At 39.9% G+C, this 19,672-nt stretch overlaps 1 protein-coding gene across 1 annotated transcript; it reads left to right on the forward strand.

The window, feature by feature from the left end:
* The first annotated feature begins 605 nt into the window (after positions 1-605).
* LOC126109460 (enkurin domain-containing protein 1-like) lies at positions 606-18,601 on the forward strand. Its single transcript, XM_049914488.1, has 3 exons — positions 606-706; positions 11,703-11,824; positions 18,417-18,601. The coding sequence occupies exons 1-3, from the start codon at positions 606-608 to the stop codon at positions 18,599-18,601; spliced, it is 408 nt and encodes a 135-aa protein (XP_049770445.1).
* Positions 18,602-19,672: the final 1,071 nt, after the last annotated feature.

A 19,672-nucleotide genomic window follows, 5' to 3' on the forward strand; every position in this document is an offset into this window, starting at 1 on the left:
ACAGTTCATAAATGATATTTGCTTATGTCAATGTGACAGTGCACCCTGTGAGACAGTGGTTTAAGGCGAATAACATTCCTGAAATGGACTGACCTGCTCAGAGTCCTGATGTGAACCCATTGGAACATCTTTGGGGCGAGTAGGAAATTGACTTCTCTCCAGACCCTAGCATCTGACGTCACTTCCTCCTCTGGTTTTTGCCTGCAATGAAGAATGACTCAACATTCCTCTACAGACATTCAGACACCTCATCTACAGTGTTCCCAGCAGAATCTGAGCTGTCATAAATGTGAAGGGTGGACACAACCTATGTTAACATCTACTGATAGTTGTGCAAATGATTTTCATCAGATAGCGTATATCCTGACTCAATCAACATCCCTCAAGGTTTGCCTTTGCAATGTGATTTACAGAACACAGTGTGTGACTAATTAATTAATTAATTAAAGTCTTCCATTCTGTTTCAGGATTCAGTGAGAGGCATACGCTTGAGCAAAGAGACAAACTCCGTAAGACAGGGCTCGGCTGCTTGTCCTTCGGGGGAGGACTTGACCGACAACTCACTGCCCCACACATTTAGTGTGACAAAGCAGCCATCCATAAAAATGACTGCAAAAGCAATGGCTGCAAGAAAGAAAGTACTCGCTCCCTCGACTCCGGACCCTCTGAAGGCACCTCCTTCGTATAAAAGAGGTGTTGTCCCTAGGTAGTAAATGCATTTTCTAGTCTGTTTCATCCAGTGTGATAAAATTTATTAACTCTACGAATGTGACATTATTACAGTGTGAAAAAGTAGTTCTTATTTATATGGAAGTAGCTGGTTGCCCTGAGTTCACTGCTTGCTTTACCCCTAAGGATGAAAAACTGTGCTCAGTAGTTAGGAGAAAGCACAAACCACACCCCTTACAAAAAGGGAAGAGATCTGCAAAACTACCGTCCAATATTCTAAGATCAAGCCTAATATGGTATCTCAAGCAATGACTCCATTGTATCATCCAGCAAGCCTCAAAAACACTGGCCACATGCAGGCCAACTTATGCTTATATCATGACATCCGGAATGCTGTGGATTAAGGCAGTCAATTAAATTGAATTTTTCTTCACTTTTGGAAAGCATTTGATGCACTACTGTATGAATGCTTATTAGAAAAAAATACAATAAAATGGGGAGTACACATCATGTATTTTGTATGGAGAGTCATAAACAGATCTAGAAGTAACTTCAGGCATGATGCTGGAAGTGCATTGAGACCCTTGCTGTTTGTATGGTATACAAACGACCTGGCAGATGATATAGGTGATTCAAAATGAATTATCTGGTTAAAAACAGCTGTAACTATTCAGCGGATATTGATAATAACTATACATCTACATACATACTCTACAATACACTGTATGGTGCATGTTCCACTCGCTAGTAGAATAAGTGAAAAACGACTGTCTATAGGCCTTTGTACAAACCCTAATTGCTCTTCTTCTACATTTGACATCCTTATGCAAAATGTAAATGGCGATAATAAAATCATCCTGCAGTCAACTTCAAATGCCATTTCTCTAAATTTTTTAAATATTTTTTCACAAAAATAATGTTGTCTTCCCTCCATAGATTCCCATTGGAATTCATGAAGCATCTCCAAATACTTACATGTTCATCAGACTTAATATAAATCTAGCAGCTGAATTATCATAGATAAAGATGAGATTTAAATGTCCTAGGGAAAATTTAATTATAAGATCTGTAAGATCACCTGTGGTACCAGACTTCCCCATTATGTCCAACCCTGGGGTGCTGTTCCAATGCCAAAGAGCCCTGGAAAGAGTGACAATTTAGTGGGAAAATAAGCTAAAGATATGAACTGAAGTTTGTTGTTTTTCTATTCATTTTCATTAACTTAAATTTATCTACATTTACAACTAGCTACCTTTCACTATGTCTAAGTCATCTTGTATCCTCCTACAGTATTACAAAAAGGATAGATTGCTACTCACTATATAGTGGAGACATTGAGTCACAGAGAGGCACAACAAAAAGACTGCTAAACAAGTGAGCTTTCATACAAAAGGCCTTCATTTAAAACAGGCAACACACACACACACACACACACACACACACACACACACACACATATTCGCTCAAACACAACTCACACACACATGGCCACTGTCTCTGGCCTTGGCAATGCTCCAAGCTCAGAACATCTTTCCCTCACATTAAGGTCAATGTTTAATACTAGTAGACTTCTTCTAGCCAGTAATATCCTCTGTATCTTCATCTACATATACATTTATATCCTGCAAACCTTTGTGAGATGCGTAGCAGAGGGTACATCCCATTGTAACAGTTTTTACGGTTTCTTCTGATTCCATTCACATACCGAGTGCAGGAAGAATGATTGTTTAAATGCTTCTGTGTGCGCCATAATTACTGTAATCTTGTCATCACAACCCCTATGGGAGTGATATATAGGATGCTGCAGAGTATTCCTAGTCTGATCACCTAAAGTCAGTTCTTAGAAATTTGTAAGTAGTCTTTCTTGGGATACTTTATGTCTAAAATTAACAGCAATGGCAGCTCTTTGTCGCAAAACAGGAGTCCTTTGACACAGGTTTCGGCATCACTATGAGTGCCTTCATCATAAATAAAACTCTGATGAAGGCACTCGTAGCAGTGCCGAAACCTGGGACAAAGGACTCCTTTTTTTTGTGACCAAAGGTTGCTATTGCTGTTAATTTTACTTTGTAAATGGTCACTGGCCATGCAGCTGTGTTCAAAACTTTATATCTATCTTCAAGAGTCTGCCAGCTCAGTTTCTTCAGCATCTGTGTGAACTCTCTCAGAGATCAGACAAACCTGCTGCCCTCCTCTGTATATGTTCAATATCCCCCATCAGTCTTATCTTGCACAGGTCTGTGGCACCTCTGGCGTAGAGCCCCTATCTTTGACTCTGACATTTTTGGACTATGTTCTATGGTCTCTCAGAGTGCAACTTTCATACCACCATGTTTGTTCTTGCTTGCTTCAATGTCTAATAAATGCATTTATGTTATCTAAAGTGTGTTATTACCGATCTGCAATATGTAATAACCACTGTGGTGACCCCGACATCGTCATCGTATGTTCGTGAGTTATTTTGTGCTTCTGTTCATCATTAATGGACTTCATGTGCCAGCCTACATTGTCTTCAGAACAATGGATCTACCAGTGTCCTTTGGTGCTAGTGCTACACATCCTATTAACTGTGCTTGTGACCACGAGTGGTCAAGTCAACCTAATGTGCGTTTGGTTAAAAGTGAACTATTATCTATGTTCAGCAACACCGGTGGTCACTTAACCTTAACCAGCTCAACATGATCACTGTCAAGTGCAACTATGCAGCAACGGGCACTAAATGGACAGTGCACGCCGCCTAGTGACATCGTGGACGATAACCCAGTTAAGGACATCGTGGTTTATCCCTCAGGGATGCAGCCTCCTTCAATTTGGTTTGATGTGCCAATGAAGTTTCAGAACTGTGATTCAAACATTCCAATGAAGGGGGCTGCACATTCTTATATACCTAGTGTCACAACACCCCTGCCGCACGCTGTCTCAGCAACACCGGTCACCTCGACCGTGCCGGTTTCCGCGACCGTCGCTCCGTGGTTACACCACGATCTCCTTGCACCCACTTTCGTAACAGCACTGGCTGATCTGTCCACACCTATTACCGGGTCAGCGGGAGAGCAGTGTGCTGACCACGTGCCCTTCTGTATCCCCATGTGGTGATGCATAAGGGCTGAGGGTGACACTGTGGCTGGTCCATATTCTTTGGTCTTTAAGGACTGTTCGGACAGTGTTCATTGTTCAGTACTCTGTATTTATGAACTGAGATGACTATTTTCTTTGAAAAATACTGATGTATTCAAATAAATATTAAGCTACCAAATAGAAGAAATAATAGTTATTTAATATTATCTAAATAATATTATCTTCTACCCCCATGAACCATGGACCTTGCCGTTGGTGGGTAGGCTTGCGTGCCTCAATAAAACAGATGGCTGTACCGTAGGTGCAACCACAATGGAGGGGTATCTGTTGAGAGGCCAGACAAGTGTGTGGTTCCTGAAGAGGGGCAGCTGCCTTTTCAGTAGTTGCAGGGGCAACAGTCTGGATGATTGACTGATCTGGCCTTGTAACACTAACCGAAACGGCCTTGCTGTGCTGGTACTGCGAACGGCTGAAAGCAAGGGGAAACTACAGCCGTAATTTTTCCCGAGGGCATGCAGCTTTACTGTATGGTTAAATAATGATGGTGTCCTCTTGGGTAAAATATTCCAGAGGTAAAATAGTCCCCCATTCGGATCTCCGGGCGGGGACTACTCAAGAGGACGTCATTATCAGGAAAAAGAAAACTGGCGTTCTACGGATCAGAGCGTGGAATGTCAGATCCCTTAATCGGGCAGGTAGGTTAGAAAATTTAAAAATGGAAATGGATAGGTTAAAGTTAGATGTAGTGGGAATTAGTGAAGTTTGGTGGCAGGAGGAACAAGACTTTTGGTCAGGCGAATACAGGGTTATAAATACAAAATCAAATAGGGGTAATGCAGGAGACGGTTTAATAATGAATAAAAAATAGGAGTGTGGGTAAGCTACTACAAACAGCATATTGAACGCATTATTGTGGCCAAGATAGACACGAAGCCCACGCCTACTGTGGTAGTTCAAGTTTATATGCCAACTGGCTCTGCAGATGATGAAGAAATTGACGAAATGTATGATGAGATAAAAGAAATTATTCAGGTAGTGAAGGGAGACAAAAATTTAATAGTCATGGGTGACTGGAATTCGACAGTAGGAAAAGGAAGAGAAGGAAACGTAGTAGGTAAATATGGATTGGGGCTAAGAAATGAAAGAGGAAGCCGCCTGGTAGAGTTTTGCATGGAGCATAACTTAATCATAGCTAACACTTGGTTCAAGAATCATAAAAGAAGGTTGTATACATGGAAGAATCCTGGAGATACTAGAAGGTATCAGATAGATTATATAATGGTAAGACAGAGATTTAGGAACCAGTTTTTAATTGTAAGACATTACCAGGGGCAGATGTGGATCTTGGCCACAATCCGTTGGTTATGAGCTATAGATTAAAACTGAAGAAACTGCAAAAACATGGGAATTTAAGCAGCATGGGACCTGCATAAACTGACAGAACCAGAGTTTGCAGATGTTTTCAGGGAGAGCATAAAGGAACAATTGACAGGAATGGGGAAAGAAATACAGTAGAAGAAGAATGGGTAGCTCTGAGGGATGAAGTAGTGAAGGCAGCAGAAGATCAAGTAGGTAAAAAGACAAGGGCTAGTAGAAATCCTTGGGTAACAGAAGAAATACTGAATTTAATTGATGAAAGGAGAAAATATAAAAACGCTGTAAATGAAGCAGGCAAAAAGGAATACAAACGTCTCAAAAATGAGATCGACAGGAAGTGCAAAATGGCTAAGCAGGGATGGCTAGAGGAAAAATGTAAGGATGTAGAGGCTTATCTCACTAGGGGTAAGACAGATACTGCCTACAGGAAAATTAAAGAGACCTTTGGAGAAAAGAGAACCACTTGTATGAATATCAAGAGCTCAGATGGAAACCCAGTTCTAAGCAAAGAAGGGAAAGCAGAAAGGTGGAAGGAGTATATAGAGGGTCTATACAAAGGCGATGTACTTTAGGACAATATTATGGAAATGGAAGAGGATGTAGATGAAGATGAAATGGGAGAAATGATACTGCGTGAAGAGTTTGACAGAGCACTGAAAGAAGTGAGTCAAAACAAGGCCCTGGGAGTAGACAACATTCCATTAGAAGTACTGACAGCCTTGGAAGAGCCAGTCCTGACAAAACTCTACCATCTGGTGAGCAAGATGTGTGAAACAGGTGAAATACCCTCAGACTTCAAGAAGAATATAGTAATTCCAATCCCAAAGAAAGCATGTGTTGACAGATGTGAAAATTACCGAATTATCAGTTTAATAAGTCACAGCTGCAAAATACTAACGCGAATTCTTTACACAAATGGAAAACTGGTAGAAGCCGACCTAGGGGAAGATCAGTTTGGATTCCATAGAAATGTTGGAACACATGAGGCAATACTAACCCTACGACTTATCTTAGAAAAAAGATTAAGGAAAGGCAAACCTACGTTTCTAGCATTTGTAGACTTAGAGAAAGCTTTTGACAATGTTGACTGGAATGCTCTCTTTCAAATTCTAAAGGTGGCAGGGGTAAATACAGGGAGCAAAAGGCTATTTACAATTTGTACAGAAACCAGATGGCAGTTATAAGAGTCGAGGGGCATGAAAGGGAAGCAGCGGTTGGGAAGGAAGTGAGACAGGGTTGTAGCCTATCCCCAGTGTTATTCAATCTGTACATTGAGCAAGCAGTAAAGGAAACAAAAGAAAAGTTCAGAGTAGGTATTAAAATCCATGGAGAAGAAATAAAAACGTTGAGGTTTGCCGATGACATTGTAATTCTGTCAGAGACAGCTAAGGACTTGGAAGAGCAGTTGAACGGAATGGACAGTGTCTTGAAAGGAGGATATAAGATGAACATCAACAAAAGCAAAATGAAGATAATGGAATGTAGTCGAATTATGTCGGGTGATGCTGAGGGAATTAGGTTAGGAAATGAGACACTTAAAGTGGTAAAGGAGTTTTGCTATTTGGGGAGCAAAATAACTGATGATGGTCGAATTAGAGAGGATATAAAATGTAGACTGGCAATGGCAAGGAAAGCGTTTCTGGAGAAGTGAAATTTGTTAACATCGAGTATAGATTTAAGTGTTAGGAAGTCGTTTCTGAAAGTATTTGTATGGAGTGTAGCCATGTATGGAAGTGAAACATGGATGATAAATAGTTTGGACAAGAAGAGAATAGAAGCTTTTGAAATGTGGTGCTACAGAAGAATGCTGAATATTAGATGGGTAGATCACATAACTAATGAGGAGGTTTTGAATAGAATTGGGGAGAAGAGGAGTTTGTGGCACAACTTGACAAGAAGGGACCAGTTGGTAGGACATGTTCTGAGGCATGAAGGGATCACAAATTTAGCATTGGAGGGCATCGTGGAGGGTAAAAATTGTAGAGGGAGACCAAGAGATGAATACACTAAGCAGCTTCAGAAGGATGTAGGTTGCAGTAAGTACTGGGAGATGAAGAAGCTTGCACAGGATAGGGTAGCATGGAGAGCTGCATCAAACCAGTCTCAGGCCTGAAGACAACAACAACAATATTATCTGGTAAGTTCTGTGTTGTCTGGGTATTTATTTATATCTGCCCCTGAGACTTCATGTGCGTGGAATGTATATTCGGATCATAAAGTTTCTTTGGATACATCAGTTGAAGCAGAGGAGCTTGTTTTCTTCACTAAAATAAGCAGAGCCACATAGAGCTGACCATGTGAAAAGCAACTGTACCAGTTATTAGGGTGTTTCCCATTCGATTCATGTAAGGAGTGTTGGAATAAAGATTGTTTAAATGGCCCTGTGTGTGTTGCATTTAATCTGGTCTCGCCCTCACAATCCCAATGGGAGTGATACATAGGACGTTGTAATATATTGCTAGACCATCTAGTCTTTCTCGGGCCATCTATTGGGTCCTTGGTGTCCTACACCATGATAATTAACCATCCAGAAAGCTAAGCTGAGCAAACAAGTTTAGATAAAACTTTAAATTATGACACCATTTTTCTGTACTCCAGTTCTGATGAAATAAAGTGCACATGTTTCCCCAAGCTACACTCAAATTATCTATGAAAACCTCATGAAAATTGTGCTAGTAGTTTTAGAGATTAGTGTATTCAAACAGCCAGACATGACAATTTTAGACAAGACTTAAATCACTATATCTTTCTCTGTTTTCTGATTTTGATGAAACAATGCATATATGTAGCTCCAAGCTATGCTCAAGTTGCCTGTAAAAATCCCACAAAAATTTTTCTAGTAGTGTAGGAGGTTAGCTTGCTCAAACAGACAGACATGATGGTTATTGATGAATCTTTAAATCATGATGTCTTTTTTTCTGTGATTTGATTTTGATGAAATAACACCTACATGTTCCCCAAGCTACACTTGAGCTACCTCTGAAAACCCCATGAAAAATAGTTAACTAGTCCCTATCCTCCACTGACCTACCCCCTTCCCTGCTCCCACTCTAGCACAGCACAGCCTTGTATTCTGCCAACACACCTACTGCTCTTTTTTCCCCTTCTCTACCTGCCTGCTTCCCCCAAACCTCCTAACTGCACCTATTATCCCTACCCGGTCTCCACCGCATCCCAGCACGCTGCCACAAGCAGCGCTACACCTTCCCCCATTCTTAGTTGCTATCCCTCCTTCTCCCTGCCCCAAGCCACCTGCTTACCCTCCATTGTCCACCCCTGGTTGCTGCTCACATTAGACGCAGTTGCAGTCAGGCCACAGAGGTCAGAGACAGTGGCCGTTTGTGCGTGAGTTATATTTGTGTGAATGTGTGTGTGTTTTCTATTTCTGGAGAATCACTTTTTTGTACGAATGTATAAATGTTTAGCAGTCTCTTTATTATGCCTGTCTGTGGCTCAACTCATCCTTTATGTAGCGAGTAGCAATCTATCATTTTCATACCATTGATGTTATTCCATCGTCGACTTCCCATTGTGTGATTTTTTTTTTTTTTTTGTTGTGTTTTTTAAGGTTTACCTTGACTCATTTCACTTCCCTTAAAGTTCTCTTTCTTGACAGAATTTACGGAATATGGATTATGGATGATTGAATGAATTGGTGAGTGTACACTGAGGTGACGTAAGTCATGGGTCACCTCCTAATATTGTGTTGGACCTCCTTTGTCCAGCTTAGTGGAGTACCGTATTTACTCGAATCTAAGCCGCACTTTTTTTCTGGTTTTGTAATCCAAAAAACCGCCTGCAGCTTAGAATCGAGTGCAAAGTAAGCGAAAGTTCTGAGAAATATTGGTAGGTGCTGCCACAACTAACTTCTGCCATCGAATATATGTATCGCTACACAGGCATGCTTTGCATGCACAAATACAAATACAAGGATAAATACTGGCACCAAAACCTCTGCATCAGTAAATACATTTAAAAAAAAAGGTGGAAGATGAGCTTTTTTCTTTTCCCCGAGTTTCGACCACTGTATTTTCATACATTATCCAATGAAGTAAATACAAATTCCGTATTGTTCATCTTCGAATGTAGCAGCATTTCAATGTACTACAAAAATCCGACTTGCAAGACTGTTTGGGATGTTTGTCAATATGGCCAACTCTACATTCTGAATTTTTTCCTACCTGGGAGTAGAGGTGGTTGCTATTAGGAGCTCTTGTGAATTGTGAATCACATGCAGTATTCTCTGCACCATATGAATAATATGAATATAAACATTTTGCCATGTATTCTTTCATGTTTGCTAATATCTCATTTAAATCCTGTCTGCCTAATAAACTATGAAACTAGAGTGAGACAACAGCAAACGCGGAAGAATATACATATCATGTCATGTTTATATTCGTATTATTCTTATACCGAATAGCGATACATTCAGAAGTGAAGCACGGCAATTGACTAGATTTTTAAATGTAAGATGACTCTAATTTCTGTGCAGAATGTAATATACTAAAGAGGCATCTGCAAAGATTTTCAAATGAAGAAAAATTTTCGCTAAACTCTCGTTCAGAACATCTTCTATCATGCAGTCTATTATTCGGTTCTTGTTGATCATTATCAAAGAAAGGAGCAGTGTAAGTAAGAACAAATAGCAGTCTCTTGCCATATTATCACTTATGAGACAATTCCTCTCTTTTTTTAATTGTAAGCGGCAGAAGCACGCACAAAAGCAAGCCATGCCGCGAGCGGCGACAGGCCATAAACACTCATTATCAGAATGCGACAAACAATGCATGACACAGTACAGTAATCCATTTTCAGCTTAGAGTGACGTAAACACCTATAACAAAGAGAACGGCACTTATCAGATCAAAGAAAAATAAGCAATCAATTCAAACCAGACGAAGCACATGAAAAAGGAAGGGTACCCATATAAATACGGACGGAGCGCCTGACGCATAGTGATGGCTACCTGGTAAAGCTTAACTGCTAAGCTTACGTCTCGAACCAAACTACTGTAGCTGTATCGTCATTCATTTGACCTAAATATTGTCTCATATTACAATGGACCAACTTCGTTTTGATTTGGAGGTGCGAACTAAAACTTTTCTCTCCCCTTGAATTTCGAGTCTCAAATTTCAGGTGCGGCTTATATTCAGGAATTATTTTTTCCTTGATTTTGAGTCTCATTTTTCAGGTGTGGCTTAGATTCAAGTGCGGCTTAGATTTGAGCAAATACAGTAACTTGATGCAGTAAGGACTCAACAAGGCATTGGAGGCCTCTGCAGAAATATTAAGCCACGTTGCCTCCATAGCTGTTCCTAATTGCAGAAGTATTGCTGGTGCAGGATTTTGTGCATGAAATGACCATTTAAATAGATTCCATAAATGTTCGATGGGATTCATTTTGCATGATCTGGCTGGCCAAACCCTTTGCTTGAACTGTCCAGAATGTTCTTCAAACCAATTGCGAACAACTGTGTCCCAGTGACATTGCACATTGTCATCCATAAAAAATCGATTGTTGTTTGGGAACATAGTCCATGAACAGCTGCAAATGTTCTCCAAGTAGCCAAACATAGCCATTTCCAGTCAATGATCAGTTCAGTTGGACTGCGTTAACACAAGCCGTACCATTATGGAGCCACGACCAGCTTGTGCTGTGCCTTGTTGACAGCTTGGGTCCGTGGCGTCCTGGAGTCTGTGCCATACTTAAACCCTACCATCAGCTCATGCTAACTGTAATCAGGACTCATCTGATCAGGCCATGATTTTCCAGTTGTCTGGGGTGCAACCAATATGGTCACAAGCCCAGGAGAGATGCTGCAGGTGATAGTGTGCTGTTAGCAAAGGCACTCGCATGGGTCATCTGCTGCTGTAGTCCATTAACACCAAAGTTTGCCACACTGTCCTAGTGGATACAATAGTCATACATCCCACTTTGATTTCTGCAGTTATTTCATGCATTGTTGCTTGTCTATTGGCACTGGCAATTGTATGCAAATGCTGCTTCTCTTGGTCCTTAAGTGAAGGCTGCCAGGCACTGCGTTGAGAGGTAATGCATGAAATTTGGTATTTTTGGCACACTCTTGATACTGTGGATCCCAGAATATTGAATTCCACAATAATTTCCAAAATGGAATGCCTCATGCACCTGGCTCTAACTGCCATTCTTCATTCAAAGTTTGTTAATTCCCACTGTGCAGTCATAATCGTGTTGGAAATCTTTTCACATGAATCACCTGAGTACAAATTATGGATCAGGCAATGCACTGCCCTTCTAAACCTTGTGAATGCATTACTACTGCTATCGGTATATGTGCATACTGTTATCCAATGACTTTTGTTACCACAGAATATGAAAAAAATAATGAAAAGTCTTTGTAAATACAATTCACATATTATTCTTTTGCTGTAAACAAATTTTTCTGTATTTATAGCATTGTTATTTCATTTCTGTCCTTTAATTTTATGGCTTGTTTCAGTAATAAGAACAAGTTTCATTATATAATACAGACAAGTTAATAATGAATGTGTACTATACTATAGAAGGATTCTGACATTATCAATTCAAATTGCAGGTACCTGCGGTCTCAGAAGAAAGAACAACAGAAAGGAGGTGAAGAGTTATTTGATTCCCAACAAGGATACATTCCTCTCCCAAATGACACTAGGAAAGAAGTGCTTACATTGCTCAGGAAAAGTAGGAAATATATCCTTCTTAGTTGCTGTTGCTACATAATTCACTGGCAAATTAAGGAAAATTAGGCTTTAACATGGAAGTATTATCAATGACAGTGTTGCTAAGGCAGAGTTACTAAGCACAGCCTTCTACAATTTCTTCACCAAAGAATACGAGGATGACTAGCTTAGAAGTAGATATCCTCAAAGTAGTGAAGAAATTTAAATCACTTAATAAAAGCAAGACTTCCTGTCGAGACTCTATACCAATTATTGAATTACAATGAAATACAGACAATTAGCTGCATATAGGCATTGATAAATATCAATGGGGACTGTTGAAAATGTGTGCCCCGACCAGGACTCGAACCCGGGATCTCCTGCTTATGTGTCAGATAATATATCCGACTTAGCCATCAAGGTCACAGAGGATAGTGTGACTGAAGGGACTTATCTCTGGCATGCTCCCTGTGAGACCCGCATTTCCAATGTACTATCCACACACTACATTTGTAGTGCCCCTGCCCACTATACTCATTACTCGTGGCAGTCAGTCTAGTGATTCCCGTAAGAGTTTGAGCAATCTGAGCGCATCTGCACTGAAGAAGATCATTGGCCGGTAAGCCTTATCTGTATGAAGATTGTATCTGTACTTTTGGACATGTCCAAAAGAACAGATACCATCCTCATATTCATATCTATACCAATTAGGTTCCTTTCAGAGTATGATGATTCAATAGCTCCATACTTAACAATCACTTATAACTGCTCACTTGACAAAAGATCCATACCCAAAGACTGAAAAGTTGCACAGGTCATACCAGTATTCAAGAAAGCCAGTAGGAGTAATCTATTAAATTAAAGGCCTATCTCATTAACACTGATCTGCAGCAGGATTTTGGAACATATATTATGTTTGAACATTATGAGTTACCTCGAAGGGAACAGTCTATTGACAAACAGTCAATACAGATTTAGAAAATATCATTCTTGTGAAACAAAACTATTGCTTTACTCACACAAAGTGTTGAATGCTATTCAAATTGATACCATATTTCTAGATTTCCAGATGATTTTTGACACCATACCTGACAAGTGACTAGTAATCAAATTACATGCTTGTGGAATATTGGTTCAGTATGTGACTGGATTCTTGATTTCCCATCAGAAAGATTACATTTCATTGTAATTGACAGAAAGGCATGAAGTAAAACAGAAGTGATCTCTGACATTCTCCAAGGCAGTGTTATAGGTCATCTGCTGTTCCTTATCTATATAAACAATTTAGGAGACAATCTGAGCAGCAGTCTTAGGTTGCTTGTAGATGATGTTGTCCTTTAGTGCCTACTGAAATCATCAGAAGGTCACAAAAAATTGTAAAACAATTTAGAAAAGATCTCTGTATGGTGCAAAAATTGGCAGTTGACCCTAAATAATGAAAAGTGTGTGATCATTCACATGAGTGCTAAAAGGAATCTGTTAAACATCAGTTAAACAATACATCATTCAAATCTAAAGGCCACAAATTCAACTAAATACCTAAGTAGTACAATTATGGACAACATAAATTGGAAAGAACACATGTAAAATGTTGTGAAGAAGGTAACCAAAGACTGCATTTTATTGGCAGAGTGCTTAGAAGATTCAAGAGATCTACTAAGGAGACTGCCTGTATTACGCTTGTCCATCATCTTTTGAAGTAATGCTGTGTGATTGGGATCCTTACCAGACAGGGTTAATAGAGTATATTGAGAAAGTTCAAAGAAGGGCTGCACATTTTGTATTGTTGAGAAATAGGGAGAGAGCATCACACACATGATACAGAATTTGGGGTGGACATAACTAAAACACACACATGTCTTGTTGCAGCAGGATCTTCTCATGTTATTTTAGTCACCAACTTTCTCTTCTTAATGGAAAAATATATTTTTGATGCTGACCTACATAGGGAGACATGATCATCATAATAAGGGCAATCAGGGTTCACATGGAAAGATACAGGTGTTCGTTTTTTCTGCACACTGTTTGAGAGTGGAATAACAGAGAATTATTGTGAAGGTGCCTCAGTGAGCCCTCTGCAGGCATTTAAGTGTGATTTGCAGAGTATCCATGTAGATGTAGAACATACTGTCATGACAAGACTGTAAGTGACAAGTAGAACTGGACTCTTAACATTATACCGATTGACTTTGCCACAGGTGTGGAAGGTGGCTCCATCACTGAACACAGTTTTATTAAGTTAGTCATTTTCAGTCTGCATTTTGTTAAACATTTCTAGTCAAAACTCACATCTTTTTTACCACTTTCACTTAAAGCTTGCAACAGCTCCAATTGGTTTTAATGACAGGTGTTTATGTAATACCTTCCACGCTGTAAGACTATGCATATTCAGTTCTAAGCTGGCGCATTCCATTGATTTACTGGGACTACGAATGTAAGACTGCCAAACTTGTTCAATAACTGTGTCAGACACAGCTGGCCAACCTTGACTGGTGTCCTATGTGGTACACAGCCAGTTTTGGTGAAACCATTGTATCAATAATAACAGTTTGTCTCTGAGGTGGGGGCTGTGTTGTCTCTGAACTGTAGTAGCAGATTTGGATTCATGAAACAATGAACAACATTGCTCACACTCTGCACCGTTATATGACTCCATGTTGACTCGATGTCTTTATCCTGATCACGCTTCTCGCATTTGTTCCCTCTTCTATGTTTTATATATTGTGTCACTTCTTTATCTATTACACCTCTATTGTATATTATAAATTCCTCCTCTTTCTTTCTCATTCTGATTTTTATCTTGTCTCTGTCATATTTATATAAAACCTTATAATGATTTTTATGGTTACCCATAAAGTTTTATTTACCATGTGTCTTGTATTGGTTTATCAGCCTTCCCTTCTTTTCTGTTGATTTTTTAATGTATTTGTTTCAATACCTACACAGTGTAGACTGATGGACCAGTCAGCCTTATTAATATTTTATTCATGTCTCATCTTGGTACCATCCACATTTCCTATTGGGTCACCTGCTCCCTGTATGCACTGTTGCAGCCTCTTAGCCCCTCAGGAGTTTCAACCAGAACACCACATGCTGGCCTCAGAGACATGCTCTGATGGCTGCTCTTAGCATAAGTGGTACTATATTTGCTCTTTGTATGGCATTTTAGCTATCCAGTCTCTGTCTGCTGAATGTGTTGTGGTTTTCAGTCCCATACACTGGGGAGGATTGAGTTTGACTTCCCATATTGACTGGCTCAACTGCCTTGAGTATGATAGTTATATGCAGATTTTCTCATTTTTCAGAAATCCTGCATTGACTTTATAAATAGCCTTTACCATTTGTCTTTACAGCTGTTAGCACCTGAGGATGAGCTCTAATGTTTTACAACTGAAGCAGATTCTTACTTTATGAATATGTTACTCAGTTGCAGATGTCCACCTCATCAAATTCTCTATAATTAAGAGATGAATCTAGAGATATTCATCATAATTCTCCTGTAGGGACTGGGAAGACAAGATTAGATTATACTGAGAATGTACAGATGTAGTTAAGCAGCTGTTCTTCCTGCTCTACATATATTATTGAAACAGGAAGAAAATATAACATGTGGCATAGTGCTAATTACCCTTTGCCACGAACTTCAGAGAGCTTTGCAGAGTATGGGCAAACACATAGGTATCCTCAAGTGCCCGCCAGTTCAGGTTTCTCAGAAGTTCTAGTTCCAAGAGATAGTGTTCAGTCAACTTGTTTATATTTCTCAATCTCCCTGTATAGATTTCAACCAAATTAGGCATATGAACAGCAGACTTCATGACAGTCAGTGCTGTATAACCTCCTAGCTCCAATAGGTATGGAGATGCAAACACCTGTTTTTACAGCCCCTGCAGAATAAGCTGCCATGTATGACAGTGCGTTTTGTGGGAACAGTACCAGCCTGCCTTATCGAACTGATTTTGCAGGACAGCCTGCACATCAGCTGCAATAAATGTTTTTTTGCCCCCTTAGAAGCTGCCGTCTCTCTGTCTATTTACTCCAGCACCACCACCACCACCACCACCAACACGACCCTCTCTCTCTCTGCCTATCCCAACGTTCTTCACACTCTCTCTGTTGATCTCATTCTCCAACTCTCCATCCATCCCCTCCTGCACCTCTCTCTCCCTGTCCATACTCTCCCAGCTCCCCTCTCTCTGTCCATCTCCTCCTCTCTCCTCACTCTGTCCATCCCCATCTTCCCCCTCTCTCTGTTGATGACCTTGTGTTCTCCTCTCTCCCTGTACACCCCTCTTGTCCTCTCTCTCTGTCCTGTCCTTCCTCTACCTATCTCCGACATTCCCCAGCTGTACCCATCTGCATGTGTAGCCCCTGCAAAACAGGATGATAAAGCAGACCATTACCTCTCCCACAACATGCCTGTTTTCCACAGATGGGAAAGAATGGCATGGATAGGGAGTGGATGGATAGAGAAAAGACTGAAGAGAGAATGTACCGAAAGAGGGGGAGAAGGAGATGCACAGAGAGAGGTCAGAGGAGGAGTTGGTCAGGAAGAGGGAGGAGAAAAGGGAGATTCAGGAGGTGAATGGAAATGTTAGTGGGGTAGTCAGCATGTAGAACAGGAGGAGAGGTGCTGGAGGATATTAACAGAGAGAGAGGGAGGATGATATAGACAGAGGAAAGGGAGGAAGGTGTGATCAGAGAGAGAGAGAGAGGTCAGAAGAGTTGGATAGAGAGAGGGAGAGGTGGAGATGAAGAGACATGGAGAGTGAGGAGAAGGAGATAGACAGATAGAGATGGAAGGCTGTGGTGGACAGAGATGGAGGGAGGAGGAGATGGACACAGAGGACAGAGGGAGGTGTGTGCAGTATATAGAGTGTTTGTTGTAACTTGACAACTAAATACCTCAAAAATGATGAATTGCATGAAAAAAAAATCTGGCTGAAAAGTAAATATTTGTAAAGGTGACATTTGTCTGTGCTACAACTGGTCACCTTCCCCCATTTTTATTGTGTATTCAGATTATATGCTAAAAATATGTGTGGTTTACTCAAACCATTGTTTTCCATTTGTAGTAGGTGGTGCTGTGATTGACAAAAATCATGTGTTACTGTTTATACAGTTAGGAATGGACACATTTTATTCTATATTTCATTTTGATATAAATGAAAACCTTTGTGTTCTAACAGTTGGGCCCAGGAACAATGACAGGAATGTAATAGTCCCCATTGGAATGCTTAATATCAGTGAGTCCCCTTGCCTCTCACCATTGGGGTGCTTAATTTTGATGAGCCCCTCATCTCTCACCATGGTGTGCTTGATTACAGTGCGTCTCCTTGCCTCTCACTATTGGGGTACTTGAGTTTGGTAAGTCCCCTTGTCTCTCTCCACTGGGCTGCTTCATTTTGGTGAGCCCCTTGCCTCTCACCATGGGTGCTTGATTGCAGCGAGTCCCTTTGCCTCTCACCATTGGCGTACTTGAGTTTGGTGAGTTCCCTTGCTCCTCACCATTGGGATGCGTGATTTCAGTGAGTCCCTTGCTCTCACTACAGGGTGCTTGATTACAGTGAATCCTCTTGCCTCTCGCCATTGGGTGTTGGTTTCTGACAATCCCCTTGCCTCTCTCCATAACTGTTAATTCACAATAAATGCTCAAACACAAAGGTTTACATTTACATCATAAATTAAATGTAGATTCAAATGTGTTGGTTCTCAATTGTAAAAACAGGCAAACTTGGTATTTGTGGATTACAGTGCTATCTATAACTAATGAGAAACAGTGGTTTAAGTAAAGTGTATGTATGTTTTGGCATAGAATCTGAATATGCAATAAAGATGAGGGTCCCCATTTTAAAACAGAAAGTTGACTCCATCCATGCAGGACAGGTGGGTAGGATTTGGCCACTTGTGCACAGACAGTTGTCCTCTTTACTAATATTAACTTTCCACACAGATATTTTCATACGAAGGATCATTTTCAAGATATTTAGTTACCTCAAGTTAAAAAAAAAAAAAAAAAAAAAAAAGAAACACCCTGTATGTGTTGAGCACACACATGGACAAAGAGGCATGGAAAGGCTAATATAACATTTAAAAAGAAACCGTGTGATAACATTTATTTCATTCTATCCCTTAAACTTATGATAAACCTTAGAACATTAATTTTCTTTGTAGCATTAATCCCTTGTAGTATAGGATCTGCTTTACTGAAATTTGGAAAATTTATTTATTTTTGTTTAATTTTGTGGTGGGATGACCTCCTTGTTGCTAGAGTCATCAGTTGCCTGAAGGAGGGAGTCATGTGCACCATCTGCCTGTCAACTGTGTAAACATAGTTGGGTGTGTGATTATATTTTAACTGTTTGTGTATAATATTTTCTGAAGAGGGAATTGGGGACCAGCGCTGCATTTTTAACGGGCACAGGAAATCACTTAAAGTCCACAGTCTGGCCGGCCAGTTCACCAGCTGTGATCATTGATCTGCTGCACATATTTGATAGGGGACTGGCTCACTGTCCCATGTCACAAGCTAGAGTGCTGCACTTTATGCTATGTGGCAGATCAAACACTATGTGAGCAGATCAAAGCTCAGTAGACTGACGATAGTTTTATTTCAGGTTTTGCCGATTTGGCTCATCAGCTAAACATGCTGCCACTTCGACCGCCAAACCTAGAGATTCGAGAAAGGAGAATGGACATTGAGAAGCAGCTGGATAAACTAGAAGAAGCAATTCAAGTATTTTCTCAGCCTGAAGTATCTGTGAAACTTGCACTTCACAAAAGGAGTGCGAAAAGTGTCTGAGTAAAGGAGCACAGTGTTACCTACAGTTAACAGACAGTTACTGCCTGTCCCAATCGGGCGAGAAAAACTTAAGAACTGTTGCACTTTGACATATCAAGTAATCTATTGTTCCTATGTCCCCTGTAACCAGTGTCACGAAAGTTCCCATTGTCTTCACACAAGATCGATGTGTGTATTATTTCCACAGAAGAAAAATAAATGATTAATTTTCAATTTATTTGTTGTTGCTTTTGTTTTAGTCTTTAGTCTGAAGTCTGACATGTTCCACATTCACGAGGATCTCCTCAGCACGGATCTATGGAACGAAAAACTAATCTAAGCTAATCTAATCTAATCTGACTGATTGCAGCTCTCTGCACTAGTGTGTCCTGTGAAAGACTCTTCAGCTCTGTGTAGCCGCTGCAAGCTACACCCATTTCAACCTTTCTACTGCCTTCAAACGTTTGTGTCCTCCTACTGTTTTTATCCTCCTACACTTCTTTCCATTTTATTATAAACACCTCTCTGTTACTTCTATAACTCTTCTCTTCTATAACACTGTTTTTAAGTATAGTGACGCTAAGACAGTGGAAACATTTTAAGTGATAAGGAAGTTGAAAATAATTAATAAAATAAATTATCATCTGGTTCTTGTGTCTCCCTGTCGATATTTGTGGCTAATTAGAAATCATGGCTCACTGAAATAAGCATTCTTACATCTAGACAGTATGATCAGGTTTATACTTTAAATTTGAAAACTGCTAGTTCTTGTTTCTTTCATCTTTTGTTTTCTTCATGTCATGTAAAGCATTTTTATTTTTACATAAACTCTCATTTCTAACAAAACATTTCTTCCATTACCAGTGCACGATTTTACAGTACAATTGCTCACAATGGACATTTTCCACAACTACCTACATATATCAACAAGAAACTAGATAGTGCAAGATGGTGCAATTATATTGTAAATATGAAAAATAAATATGTTTTCTGAAAAATAAATCTTGTGTCAATTTCATATTTTATTTATGTTTATAAAAAATGTAAGACTAAGTTATGTTATCAGAATTATGATAAGTACAAACTTAACAA

This window comes from Schistocerca cancellata, chromosome 12, assembly GCF_023864275.1.
Source record: "Schistocerca cancellata isolate TAMUIC-IGC-003103 chromosome 12, iqSchCanc2.1, whole genome shotgun sequence".
Classification (NCBI taxonomy): domain Eukaryota; kingdom Metazoa; phylum Arthropoda; class Insecta; order Orthoptera; family Acrididae; genus Schistocerca; species Schistocerca cancellata.